This window comes from Carassius auratus, chromosome 31, assembly GCF_003368295.1.
Source record: "Carassius auratus strain Wakin chromosome 31, ASM336829v1, whole genome shotgun sequence".
Taxonomy (NCBI): domain Eukaryota; kingdom Metazoa; phylum Chordata; class Actinopteri; order Cypriniformes; family Cyprinidae; genus Carassius; species Carassius auratus.
Window position 1 is genome coordinate 20,422,485 of NC_039273.1, and position 14,423 is coordinate 20,436,907.

Below are 14,423 nucleotides of genomic sequence, written 5' to 3' on the forward strand. Positions count from 1 at the left end.
ACTTTCTTCACAAATAAGACGAGATCCATCAGTGAACAATTCTCCACACCACAGACTGAGGAAAACTTCACAATGACTGATGCACACTCTTTATCCTCCTTCTCCCCACTCTCAGAGATGGACGTCTCCAAAATTCTCCTGTCCAATCATCCTACTACTTGTCCACTTGATCTTATCCCCACTCACCTCCTTCAAGCGATCTCTTCTTCAGTCATACCTTCACTTACTCACATTATCAACTCCTCTCTTCAATCTGGAACATTTCCCTTAGCATTCAAGCAGGCTCGGGTAAGCCCACTGCTCAAGAAACCATCTCTAAATCCAGCGCTTCTTGAAAACTACAGACCGGTATCCCTTCTTCCATTCATTGCAAAGACACTTGAGCGGGCTGTGTTCAACCAGCTTTCTATGTTCCTTGGACAGAACAACCTCCTGGACAGCAACCAATCTGGCTTCAAAAGTGGCCACTCAACTGAGACTGCTCTGCTCTCGGTTACTGAAGCCCTGCGACTAGCAAGAGCAGCTTCAAAATCCTCGGTACTCATCTTACTGGACCTGTCTGCTGCTTTTGACACTGTTAATCACCAGATTCTCCTGTCCACCCTCAGAAAGATGGGGATCTCTGGAACTGCTCTCCTGTGGGTTAAGTCCTACCTCTCTGACAGATCCTTCAGTGTGTCTTGGAGGGGTGATGTTTCAAAGTCACACCACCTTGCTACTGGGGTTCCTCAGGGCTCAGTACTTGGACCACTTCTCTTCTCCATCTACATGACATCTTTAGGATCTGTCATTCAGAAGCATGGCTTTTCTTATCACTGCTATGCTGATGACACCCAACTCTACTTCTCATTCCAGCCTGATGACCCGACGGTAGCTGCTCGCATTTCAGCCTGTCTGAGTGACATTTCCCGCTGGATGAATGACCATCACCTTCAGCTTAACCTTACAAAGACTGAACTACTGGTGATTCCAGCTAACCCATTGATTCATCACAAATTCTCTATACAGCTGGGCTCGTCAACCATAACTCCTTCGAGGACAGCCAGAAACCTAGGAGTTGTGATGGATCATCAGTTAAGCTTCACTGACCACATTGCTACAACGACCCGGTCCTGCAGGTTTGCCTTATACAACATTAGGAAGATTAGACCCTTCCTGTCAGAGCAAGCAACCCAACTTCTTGTCCAAGCTCTTGTTCTCTCCAGACTGGACTATTGTAATGCCCTCCTGGCGGGCCTTCCTGCATGTACTGTCAAGCCTCTGCAAATGATCCAGAATGCAGCAGCGAGGGTTGTCTTCAATGAGCCAAAAAAAGCTCATGTTACTCCCCTCCTCATCAGGTTACACTGGCTACCAGTAGCTGCTCGCAGCAAATTCAAGGTACTGATGCTTGCCTACAAGACAACCACTGGCACGGCACCAACTTACCTAAACTCACTGGTTAAATCCTATGTGCCCTCCAGAAGCTTGCGCTCTGCAAGTGAACAACGCCTTGTGGTGCCATCCCAAAGAAATTCAAAATCACTCTCACGGACCTTTTCCTGGACTGTGCCCAGCTGGTGGGATGACCTCCCAATCTCAATTCATACAGCGGAGTCTTTACTCACTTTCAAGAAACATCTAAAGACTCATCTTTTTCGCCTGCACTTAACCTACTAACACCAGTACTTTTCCTTTTCTTGTCTTTTTCATTTAATTAAAAAAAAAAAAAAAAAATTATATACACCTGGCTATGCATTCTATACTAGACTAACTGAGACTTGTCATGGCACTTGTATTCTGTTGTTGTTCTCTTGTTGACCTGACTGCTTCTATTGTTCTCATTTGTAAGTCGCTTTGGATAAAAGCGTCTGCTAAATGATTAAATGTAAATGTAAATGTAAAGCACTTTGAATTACCATTGTGTACGAAATGTGCTATATAAATAAACTTGCCTTGCCTTGCCTTTGGTATGGATGCTCTGGTCCAGGAGAGTAGACCAGGGACAGTCTTATGCCTTCCTGCTGATCTGTTTGCTCTCAGCGGTTCTGTTAAGAGTACAGACAGACAGAGTTCTGTTGGTGGCACCGTTCTGGTCCACTCAGACGTGGTTCTCGGAATTAGTTAGTTTGTTAGCCAGCCCTATTGGGAGGTTGGCCTCAGAGATGACCTGCTGACTCAGGCTTTTCCCATGATTGGCACCCCCTTTCGGATTATGTGTTTGGCCCCTGAATGGAGTGCGTTGATGTGTTCTGGTTTCTCTGAAGAGATTACGGACACTATTCTTAATTCTAGGGCTTCCTCCATGAGACCTTCTTATAGGTCGATACTGAGTTTCTTTAGAGGTGTTTTTCTAAAGGGGTGGACCCTGCCATTCTTAATGTTATATAGCAACCATATCTGCTGAGCATGTACCCATGAGGTGTTTCAGTTAGATGTCACCCTCTGGTTTCCTCTGTCATGTAGGGGTCTAAATGGTTTAGGCCTTTCCGCCCAGCACATATTCCTTCTTGGGACCTATCTATCATTTTGGAAGGCCTGGCAGGACATCCATTTGAGCCATTTAAGTATGTTTCAGAAAACGCTGACCACAAAAATGGTTCTTTTGTTGGCCCGATCATCTCTAAAGAGAATTTGGGATCTGCAGGCTCTTTCTATCAGCCTTTCTTGAATGGACTTAGCCCCGGGACTGGTTAAAGTCTTACTGTGACCTAGACCTGAGTACTTCCTAGACTCAGTTTCAGTTTCAGCAAGTTGTTGGCATTTCCCCCTAATGATGCAGGGTCAGATAGTGATTTGCAACTTCTGAGTCTTGCCTGATGAGGGCGTTTATGTCAACCACATAGCCTAGTGGTGTGGATCTGACCATTTGTTTGTATGTTTGGTAATAAAAACAAAATAACTGCCATTACTAAATGGATAATGTTTCTTTGGATAATGGAGGTTAAATAAGGTCTTCAGACATTCGTCACACCAAAAGTGTTCCCATAGCAGCCGCTGTCACAGCTTCTCGTTCACTATTCAGGGAACCAAGGTTATATATGTATCAGAGACGTTAAACCAAGAGACTATGCTATTTTCTTACTGACAATTTTCTGAAGTTCTACAATATAAAAAAAAACAAAAAAAAAAAAAAACAAGAGGCTATGCTATTCTGTTAAAATTAAAGAATTGTCTTATAAAATACTGCATAGGATTTATCCAATTAAAAATGTTTAGAAACATTTAATTTCATACACAAAATTAAACAATTTAGCATTTTAGAAAATATTTTTTATATTTTAGGAAATAAAGAACAATAAAATAAGGATTTCTTATCCTTAAGCTTATACCTGATTATTTGATAGGCCTATTGATATTAATATTGATATTGAACAGCAATGTGCTGTATGTCCCTGAACTTCTCGGGTGTGACATGGTTTTGGCCACAGCACATTTTTATTTAGTCACAGAACAAAAGTTGAATGTCAACGCTTCTATGTGAATAATATTAAGTATCTGATAGTGAAAGGTCACACTCTCTAATTAAAGCAGTTTCAAAGAAAACCGAAACTTTGTCTTTTGCTATGGATTTAAAGACACTTCTGCTCTGAGTTTATAACATTTTGATCAATTTTGGGCCGGCATTTATAATGTATTTTTTTGTGTTTATTCAGCTAACACATTTAGAAATGCCCTGTTCACATGTTTTTTGTGTCACAAGCACCTTTAAATACAACACTTATCTTCATTATTTTATCAAAGTACACATTCTCAGTATCCCTTGCTGAGCTCAGAGGCTCGTACACCTTATATAGAGCTGAAAGAGATAGAAGAGGATGGGAGAAAAGGTGAATAAACAGGAGGAGAATGGGAAAGCAGAAGAAAAGAATATGTGTTTACATCCTCTGTCACCTGTGGTCTCTCTGTTTCCTGTCAGCTAAAGGCTTCCAGAGAAGCTTTTGTAATGATAGAATTCCAGTCCTCTTACACTGTCTAAAAATAGGCTTGAGAAGAACCATGGACAACCACCAGAGGCTTTTAACAATTAAAAGCCTTATTTGATCAGCTTACAAAAGATCTGAAATTCACACTTTACAATATTAGCGATTGTCCATGAAAACAGGTCTTGATCTCCACTTTCAGCATATAATGGTCATCTGCTGAAACATAGGTTTGTCATTACACGTATCTTTGACTATTTCTTCTATGATGCAGGCCTGAATCAGGACCAAGTTAAGGTAAAGTTCAGAATGTTTCATTGTCCCTCCCTTAGTAAAATTTGTTAAATGAAACTAAAATATATTAATTATAAGTATATACACATTTTAATGACATTGCTATGTAAGAATAATATAAATACAGTAATATGGTACAAGATGCGAATTTAGGCAAGAATTTATATGCAATGTTGAGTTTTATACAGTATGTAACATGGAATCCTTGCTCTCCATGTTGTCCACTAAAGAGAGTCCTTGGTCTGATAAATGTCAAAGACCCATGATTTAAAGCATTATTTGCCACTTTAAATAAAATACACCATGTCTCTAAATCAAATGAATTGACTATTGAGTTTCAAAGACGTCTTCCAGTGAGAAACGTACTTTTATTATTATATTATATTATATTATATTATATGTGTATGAAAACATCTCGAATCTGCTCTCCTTCAATAGACATGTGGCAAATGCCATTGTCAATAATGACACAATGAGTTTACCAATGCAGGAGGACAGGATCATCTCCCCTGCTGTTTCCAGAGAAGGTACACAGTCGTGCATCTTCTCCTCTACTGTTCATGCCTTTCCTTTTTAAGGCAGCTTGTATAAACCTTCTGCTCAATCTGTGCTCATACCAGCTTCAGGTGCTGCACGAACAATATTAGAATGTGACATTTTATCAAGCTGTTATCAGGACATTTACAAATGGCAGAGCGATGCATTGATATCAGTGTGGTAAATTTATTGAGTTCCAATGTGAAAGCTTTTTTTCTGATCAATAAATGGAATGTAAAATTGAATAGTTCTGGCGTCATTTCCCTCACCTTCATGTCTTTCCAGTCCAAACTTATAAAAAAAATTCACATTTAATATTTACAAAATATCACATTTAAAATGTTCTTGCCAATTTTGGGGTCATTTTTGTATCATTGAGATACTGTTGTAATTTGTATTAATATTTCGAATGAGTTTTTATGATTGTTGTTTTAGTTAACTTTTTAGTTAACTTCATTAACCTGGCATATACAGTTAATATTGGTGAGGTCTAAAACAGCATTTGCCATTGTTTTTTTTTTATTGCTGTTTTTTTGAGAAAGTCAAAAGTCCAAAAGGTTTGGAATTACACGAGGGTGGGTAAATAATTACACCATTTTCATTTTGGGTAGACAATCCCTTTAGTTAGAAAAAATAAATAAAAATAAAAAACATACTTTCATTTCCCAAGCTTGCTGGTCTGGCCAGCAGAGAGTCAGCTAAGTTTCTATGATGAGTCCACCACTGTGATGAGGGTCACAGTCTGATCTCTCTCTCAGTTTATAGTTAATCAGCTCAGCTTCTTGTGCCAAGAAGAGTTGAGACAGCTGAGTAGTAAGTGAAAGAGATAGGATGAGGGAAATGATTTGTTAGGGTTAAGATGGAGAAGATGGTACGGCATAGAGAAAGTGGGCTGAAGTAGTTTGGGGTAGTTGGAAAGGGAGGGGGAAGAAGCCTACAAATAGCCACAGATGAGCATGCCATGCGCTCATTTTGTCTCTGTCCTTTCTGAAGGGTGTTTGTATTCATCTGGTCTGTCCTTCTTGTGCTCCAACATGAGCCACTCTGCCTCTTCCTCATCCTGTTCATCATATCGTAGAATGTTTGGTGGTCCCGGCTACCTGACGCCACCAATGTCCCGTGCAATGTTCGGCCGAGCCTCCACCGGGGGGTCTGGCAGCTCTCGGATCAACTCTAGAGTCTACGAGGTCACCAAATCCTCAACTTCCTCTCCTGGATTCTCGAGTTATCGAGCCTCCTCCTACAGTATGCCCAACTTGTCTGCAGGCTATAACCGCTCCTATGGTGGGATGGGTGAGACGCTAGACTTCGGCCTGGCTGACGCGCTCAACCAGGAGTTTCTCCAAACGCGCACCAATGAGAAAGCTGAGCTTCAGCACCTTAATGACCGATTCGCCAACTACATTGAGAAGGTTCGCATGCTGGAGCAGCAGAACCAGGCAATGGTGATTGAGGTGGAGCGTTTGAAGGGGCGGGAGCCAACACGGATTGCTGACCTTTATGAGGATGAGATGAGGGAGCTGAGAAGAGAGATCGAAGTGGTCACCAATCAGAGATCACGTGTGGAGGTGGAGCGGGATAATTTGGCAGATGATCTGCAGAAACTGAAATTCAGGTGAGATGCATGAAGCATGAATACCATACTGGAAGAAACATCTTAAACCAGCCAAGTTGCTTTAACAGTCTAGTTGGGCTGGTCTGGCTTGTTTTAGATGGGTAGTTGGCACTTTCCAGGTGGCCAGGCAGCAAGAAATCAGTTGACTTCTCAGCTTAACTCCAGCTTCACTCTAGATTCACTCTTAAAAATAAAGGTTCACAAAAGATTGTTTGCAACGATGCCTCAGAAGAGCCATTTTGGGTTCCCCAAAGAAACTTAATTCTTAATTTTTTTTCTCTTAGTGTGAAGACCATTTTAATAATCTAAAGAACCTTTTTCCACTTCATGGAATCATCAATGCCAATAAAGAACCTTTATATTTAAGATCTTCCAAAAAGATCAGCTGAAGATCATCTTGGCCAGGCCAGCAAACCAGCTTGTTGAAATCTTTTATTTTTAGCATGGTACAAGAGAAAAAGGAGCTTAAATGAGTACACTTGTAAACAGATGTTATTTGATCATTTAAAAATACATGCACATTTTATTCATGTATTCTTTGTGGTACTGAAGCTGTCAACCCACTCTTGAGTTTCGTATTTAGAAAAAAAAACAGTAGATTGCATAACAATCCAGAGTCATTCAGAGAGTCATCAACGAACATGGTCTCTCACACACACTCTGCTGCCCCAGACTGCGAAGATCACACGATCTGAGAGAAATACAGACATCACATTCACACATAACACAACATGTCAATACCACAGCAACAGGAGCACTGGTTATTCTTGGGAATTGTTTACCAAGTGGAAGAGAGAATAGTTTCTTAATTGAATGAGTAAAGGTTCAGCTGTTAAAAGCTTGTCCTGGTAATTTATTTTATTAAGAATCTCTAAAGTAATTTTTTATAGAATATATGTAACAGTTGAAGGCGTTAAGATGACAGTCTTCTCAAATGTACAAACAAAAGCAGTTGGAAAGGAAGATCATTTATGTAATCGGTTTGATATACCACTGAGAGACCTTTGGGCAAATGTGTTTTAGGGTCACTAGAGAGTTCTAATGTGTTATTTTTTACTATTTAAAACTGTTTCAAATTGCCTGTCTCTGTAGTGACTAAGCTAAGAAATTATTAAACATGACCTCATCTGGTCTACCAACTTATTATGAGTCAAATTAAATGCTATATCAGGCCTAGAGAGGTTATTAAAGGCTTAAGGAAACTGCCTTTATAAAGTAAGCTATTGTCAAGCATGTTGTTTACAATAGCCTAGCTTTACTTCCTATTCAGGAGTTAGTCAGCCTAAAAGTGCTGGCTCCACTCCATCTTCCAGCGGAGAAGGCTTTGTGTGAGGTTGCTGTAAACCTTCAGTCTATAAAAGGAAAGGAAATATGCTGGCCGTAATAAATATGATATACATGACTCCCTTCTTCTATTCTCCCTCTTCTTCTCACCAGGCTTCAGGAAGAGATTGCACTGAGGGAAGAGACCGAGAATAATCTGGCCGCTTTCAGAGCAGTGAGTCCCCTAATACACAAACCCCCTCTCTTGATATCCAATTGTTTTATTTTCTATTTAGTAATGGATAATAAAATGTTGCATAGCTTTATTTTGGTATTACATCCACTCTTAGGATGTGGATGCTGCAACGTTGGCTCGGCTGGATCTGGAAAGACGTATAGAGACTCTCCAAGAAGAGATTGCCTTCCTGAAGAAGATCCATGAAGAGGTCAGCAAATTTAAGGACATTTCGTTGTTATTGTCTGTGCCAATAAAATGTTCTAAAACACAGTCAATTTAAAATGTAACATATTTTTGTCTGCTGCCTCATACAAACCTTCTTTAGTCAAAAAGTTATTTGTAGTATTGCACATGCCGATTCATGAGACAATCAGCGAGTCAGATAGTCATCTGTCAAAATTATTAATTTGAATATTTAGAACTGAAAATTCAGTTAATTTTAGGGAAGCACATTTACATTTACATTTAACCATTTAGCTGACACTTTTATCCAAAGCACTTAAAAATGAGAAGAACAATATAGGAAAAATCAGACAAGCAAGAGAGCAACAGTATACAAGTGATGTGACAAGTCTCAGTCTAGCACAGTACATATAGCATTTTTTTATATATAAAAACGAAAACAAAAATGAATAGAATAGAATAGGTACTGATAGGTGCTGATGAAAAAGATGTGTCTTTAGATGTTTTATTTTTTAGAAATGGACAGAAATGTCTGTCAGACAGGTTGCATTGTGAACAGCTAACATCGGATCATCTGGTTGGAATGAGAAGTCGAATTGAGTGTCATCAGCATGGCAGTGCCAGAAAAAGACATGTTTCTGAATGACACATCCTAATGATATGTAGATGGAGAAGAGGATTTCTCCAAGCAGTGAGCCCTGAGGAACCCCAGTATTAAGAAGTTGTGACTTAGAAAACTCACCCTTCCAAGACACCCTGAAGGACCTACCTGAGAGATAAGACTTGAACCACTGGAGTGCAGTTCCTGAGATCTTCATGAGGGTGCATAGGAGGATCTGGTAGTTAACTGTGTCAAAAGCAACAGACAGATCCAGCAAGATGAGTACTGAGTATTTGGAAGCTGCTCTTGCCAGGCTTTAGTAACCAAGAGCAGGTCTCAGTTGAGTGGCCACTTTTGAAGCCGGATTGGTTGTTGTAGGTTGTTCTGTGTGAGAAACATAGAGAGTTGGTTGAACACCACTTGCTCAAGTGTCTTTACAATGAATGGAAGAAGGGATGTCGTTCTGTAGTTTTCTAAAAGTACTGGATTTAGAGAGGGTTTCATGAGCAGTAGGGTTACCTGAACAATTGTTAATTTTGTTGTGGTAGATTGTTGTTTTAGCAGTGGAGACATCTGCAGAGAAGGAAGAGATTAGTGACTGATACAAACTAAGGTCAGTAGAGGATTTTTTTGATTTGCACCACTTCCTCTCTGCATCACTGAGACTAGAGTAATATACATGGATAACATTGGACAGTCAGGGGGCAGAGGGGGTGGTGGTCTAGATGAAAGTGGGCAAAAGTTGTCTAAGCAGGATGTTAGAGTGGAACAAAATGTGTCAGTAGCAGTGTTAGTGTCCAGTGCTAAAAACTGAGAGAGTGGAAGAAGTATGAAACCATAGTAGATAGGCAAGAGGGAGAGTGTAAGCATAAAAAATGTCAGGATTCTTTGAAATGTACATTTCAAAAAAGTTTATTTGAAATATAAATCTTTTGTGACATCAGAAATGTCTCTAATGTTACTTTTGCTCAGTTTAATGCATACATAAAATGCATTACTAAGTAAAAAGTCATTATTTCTTCCAAAACTTAAGAAACACCATACTGACCCCAACCTTTTTAATAATAGTGTATATGAAGTTAAATTTTTAGTATTCCATATAAAGCAACCTTTCTTGTTTAATGTTGTCACTGTAATTAAGACCCTCTCCTTTTACATACATATTTTACAGTAAATACACTGTACCACAAAATTATATACAAGTAGTAGTAATATATAGTAGTTAAAGACCCGTAACATAAAGAGGGAACAATTATACAGTTTATTAGTAAACAGTATATGTTTAAAGTACTCTTCATAAAGAACTTCAGTCTAGCTATATTGTGGTTAGCAATGCATTAGTCTCACATAGCCAGATGGCAGCTTTCATTGGCCAAGGCCCACCCATGAGACGGTTTGACCGACATGTCAAACAACTAGTCAGAGTTAGTTTCATTCATCATCACGTTTCAAGGTGTGGAAATGTCGCCACACTGTAACAACTTCGGCACTCCTGAAGTGTTTCCACTTTTGTGTCCCATATGCATCAGACGTTTAGCCAATGGTCCATGGGTGTGACGTCTGATGCCGAGTAACATGTAGTGTAGTTTTTTCCCCCAAAAGAAGTAGTTTCACTTTGGTTTTAAATTGCAAGTACCTAAAAGCTTTGAAAGTTAGAGTTTCAATAGCTTCCTTAACATTGTTGAGCTGAGTGAATCTCAGAGCTCTTCTGCAAAGCTGCATCTGTTCCTGTAGATTACACAGCTACTTTAAAACAGCATCACATGCCTCTTTTTCGGGGCCAGCTGTGTGTGGATGTTTGAGATTAGTCCTGCCACTAGTCCTATCAGCAATGTCATGCTGCTTTATTAAAACAAGCACAAACACATACACACAAGCTTTTTCTTTTGTCTGTGTGTAGGAAATCCGTGAGTTGCAGGCCCAAATGCAAGAGTCTCAAGTCCAAATCCAGATGGACATGTCCAAACCGGACCTTACTGCTGCTCTAAGGGACATTCGTGCTCAGTATGAGGGCATCGCTGCAAAGAACATTGCAGAGGCTGAGGAGTGGTACAAGTCAAAGGTGAGACAGAAGAAATGAAAGAACTTTCTGATTCGTGACCAACATGTATCAGACCACCCTGAAGAACAATGTGCATTTACATTTAAGGAATATAAGTAGTGTTATTAAAGGAAATTAAGAGAAACATTTGCTGAATTAGTTTTCATAGAACAAAATGTAAAATTATTTAAATAGGCAATCTAAGCCCTCTTCTCAGATAAGTTGGCCCACTGCCTATGGCAAACTTTTACAGAAAGTGTAAATGACTTTTGATATATTTTTTATTAATATTTAAATATATTCCAAAGTGTCACTGATATAAAATACTAAATCAACTCTTATTTACAACAGTGCTTTGACAATTTAGTTAAACTATTAGTAACTGTTGACAGACAAAGCAGAATCCCAATAAAAGATTAATCTGAAAGGTCAATTTTTTCTATGACTTATATAGAGAAATATGAATATATTGCAATATTTACATGTGTGACTTTTTATATTTTAACTTAACATATGTAATAACAGTAATACTATAAATTCAAACCAAAGTATTTATCTTAATTAGTCTATAGGTTTTATTGAAAAGTGAAGCTGTCTATCTCATGGAATTATTGAATGAACTCATCAATTACAATAAATCCTAAATACAAAAATAACACTAGTAACAACATGCTACTTGGGGCCTTCTGGGCCAGTCCCAACTTTTTAGTAACTTGTAGCTACTTTTTAGTTGTAAAATTGTGGTGTAGCTAGCTACTTTTTTTTTTATTTTATTTTTAAATCAGTTTGACTTGGAGAGGATTTTATTTTCCTGAAAATGTTAGTTAAAGGTATTACAATGAACTAAAACTCAGTTTAAGCTTACAGGTTATAACAACAAACCTCGTTTTTAAATTTTTTTTTATTTTTTTTTATTATTTCTTATACGTTTTTTCTCAACTTGTTAAAACTTGTGGTGTTCTCAAGCAAAAAATGACCTGTCTAAAATAATTGCTTATAAATTTATCCTTATGCTATTTTATTGGATTCATCAAATCTTGGATTCATACTTTTAATCAGCTTGTTTTCTTTCAATTAAAACATATTTTTTTTATTTCTTTTTTGACTCGTATTGATCATAAGCTTCACTGACCTGAGATAAATTACTCAGAATTTGAATTAACATTGCAAAAATAATCCACAAATAATGCTATTTTTCACTAAAAAACGAACCAAAAGAAAACAAGTTAGCTTCAAATTGTATCCAAGATTTGGTGATAATATGGGGCAGTCGTGGCCTAAGAGTTAGAGTAAAATTTGTAACCCAAAAGTCATGGGTTCGAGTCTCGGTACCGGCAGCGATTGTAGATGCGACTGAGGTGAGACCCTTGAGCAAGGCACCCAACCCCCAACAGTTCCAACTGACCCGCTTAAACCTGCTCAAAGCTGCAGCCATGCTTCAAAACATACATTACCAGCATATGCTGTTTTTTTCAAACAGGGACTACTGAGCTAAGTGAGTTACAAAAAGGAAAGTCTTCTGATCTTTGACATTGCATTCTCACCATCAGGTGTCAGACCTTAACCAGGCAGTGAGCAAGAACAACGAGGCTCTCAAACAAGCCAAGCTGGATTCCATGGAGTACAGACACCAGATCCAGTCCTACACCTGTGAGATCGACTCCCTCAAGGGCACTGTATGTTTATCTGTTCTGTCCGATGCGATGGATATAAATGTTCTTTGTCTTTCTCTGTGTGGCATTCATCTCTTTGTCCCTCACTTTGTAGAACGAGTCTCTCATGAGGCAGATGAGAGATATGGAGGATCGCCACGGTCGTGAGGCTGGTGCTTTTCAGGACACCATCGCCAGGCTGGAGGCAGAGATTGCTAACATGAAGGACGAGATGGCACGTCACCTGCGAGAATATCAGGACCTGCTCAACATTAAGATGGCCCTGGATGTGGAGATCGCCACCTACAGGAAGCTGCTAGAAGGAGAGGAGAGCAGGTACAAATGAAATCAAACAGATGTGTCTTAGTTGTTTTTAACATACTCCATACTTTCTGCTTATTCTGATGGCTTATTAAACTTTTTATCTTTCTTCCTCTCTCATGTTAAAGGATTGTGATGCCCATGCAGTCATATTCCACTATAAGTTTTAGAGGTAAGATGGAAATCTTGTGATAGTTTTTACTTGAAATGTTGTAGAAATGTTTACTCAGAGGTGTTGTACCCGACTAACTTCGTCTTGTATTTAAAAAAAAACATTATTATTACTATGAATATTATTGTAACAAAACATGACCTGAACTGTGATTTTAACTCAATTTAAATACAGGTAGTATACTATATATAATAAAAAAATAAAAAAAAAAATAAAAAAAATAAATAAATAAATTAAAACTTTTATTTTATAAATTAAATTGATCAAAATGACATACTATATGGTTTCTAAATCAAATAAATTATCTTCTTTTGAACACTCTGTTCATCAAAAATTCTGAAAAATTTAAGGTTTCCAAAAAAATATTTTTATTTTTTTGGAAACCTTAAATTTTTCAGAATTTTTCAACACTGATAATATGTAATGCTGGTAACACTTTACAATAAGGTTCTTTTTGTTAACATTAACTAACAGTTAGAAATACTTATAAAGCATTTATTAGATGTTGTTAATTTCAGCATTTAGTAATACATTATTAAAATCAAAAGTTGTATCTGTTCTTGTTACAGATGGACCTGATTTAACATTGTATTTTTATTAACTAACATTTAAAAAGATGAATAAACACTGTAACAAATTAATTGCACATTCTTAGTTAATGTTAGATAATGCATGAAATATGTTTACTTTTATAGAACCTTATTGTAAAGTCTTACTCAAATGTTTTTGGAGCAGTAAATCAGCTCATGGCTTCTGAAGAATCAAGTGACAATTGAAAAGTCTTACTAACCCCAAACGTTTGATTGGTAATGTGTGTGTGTTGTGTTTTATTATAAAAAAAATTTCAACAGAGACAAGTCCAGAACATCAACAGAGAATATCTGAAATGCACTCAAAGAAAACCGTCCTGATCAAGACCATTGAGACACGTGATGGGGAGGTGTGATATGCACACAGACACACACCCGAAATTTCTGTTCAGCCCAGTGGGCTATATTATTCAGTCATTCGTATAACCTCAACCTCAGTAGCCTTTAAAATATTAGGTTTATCTTTGGTGGAATAAAATTTTTTGTTAAACTACTAAAGTAAAACTTAAAAGTATTTGATTACAGTATTTTAATCAAATAAAATTTAAAAAGGAGTGATTTCCTCCTTGAAAGGTTTGAAATTAAAGTCTACTGTCTCCTACAGGTGGTGAGTGAATCTACACAACACCAGAAGGACATCATGTAAACCTCAGACAAGGAGCCGCAACCAAAGAATCAAACCAAGATGAAAATAAAACCCTTTCTGTGCTTTTCTTTTGTTTTTCCACACATCCAAAAAGTGATATGAGCACATCTGCATAAGAGGGAAAAGAGAGCGATCACATTGCAATCACATTTTTTTGTTATAGATGTATTTTTAAGCATTTTTATTCCAGTTATAAATGTCAGTTTGGAAGAATGTGAGGTAGGTGTAAAGTAAGAGAAGGACTGAAATAGTAAAGGAAGGAAAAAGAGGGGAGTGCAGTAAATTGTGAGGATGATGCCAAGCTAAGAAAAAATAAATAAACTAAAGATACCTAAGCCAACACATTCCATTAATGTTTTATGTGTGTG

At 37.9% G+C, this 14,423-nt stretch overlaps 1 protein-coding gene across 1 annotated transcript; it reads left to right on the forward strand.

The window, feature by feature from the left end:
* The first annotated feature begins 5,683 nt into the window (after window positions 1-5,683).
* Window positions 5,684-14,392, forward strand: LOC113050775 (desmin-like). Its single transcript, XM_026214067.1, has 9 exons — window positions 5,684-6,348; window positions 7,786-7,846; window positions 7,962-8,057; window positions 10,534-10,695; window positions 12,225-12,350; window positions 12,442-12,662; window positions 12,776-12,819; window positions 13,671-13,759; window positions 14,014-14,392. Exons 1-9 carry the CDS (start codon window positions 5,684-5,686, stop codon window positions 14,053-14,055), a joined length of 1,506 nt encoding a protein of 501 aa, XP_026069852.1. The 3' UTR covers window positions 14,056-14,392.
* The last annotated feature ends 31 nt before the right edge of the window (window positions 14,393-14,423 follow it).

Coding starts and splice junctions, on each gene's coding strand:
- LOC113050775 (XM_026214067.1), top strand. CDS start 5,684: ATGAGCATGCCATGCGCTCATTTTGTCTCTGTCCTTTCTGAAGGGTGT. Junction 6,349..7,785: donor CTGCAGAAACTGAAATTCAG/GTGAGATGCATG, acceptor TCTTCTCACCAG/GCTTCAGGAAGAGATTGCAC. Junction 10,696..12,224: donor AGGAGTGGTACAAGTCAAAG/GTGAGACAGAAG, acceptor TCTCACCATCAG/GTGTCAGACCTTAACCAGGC.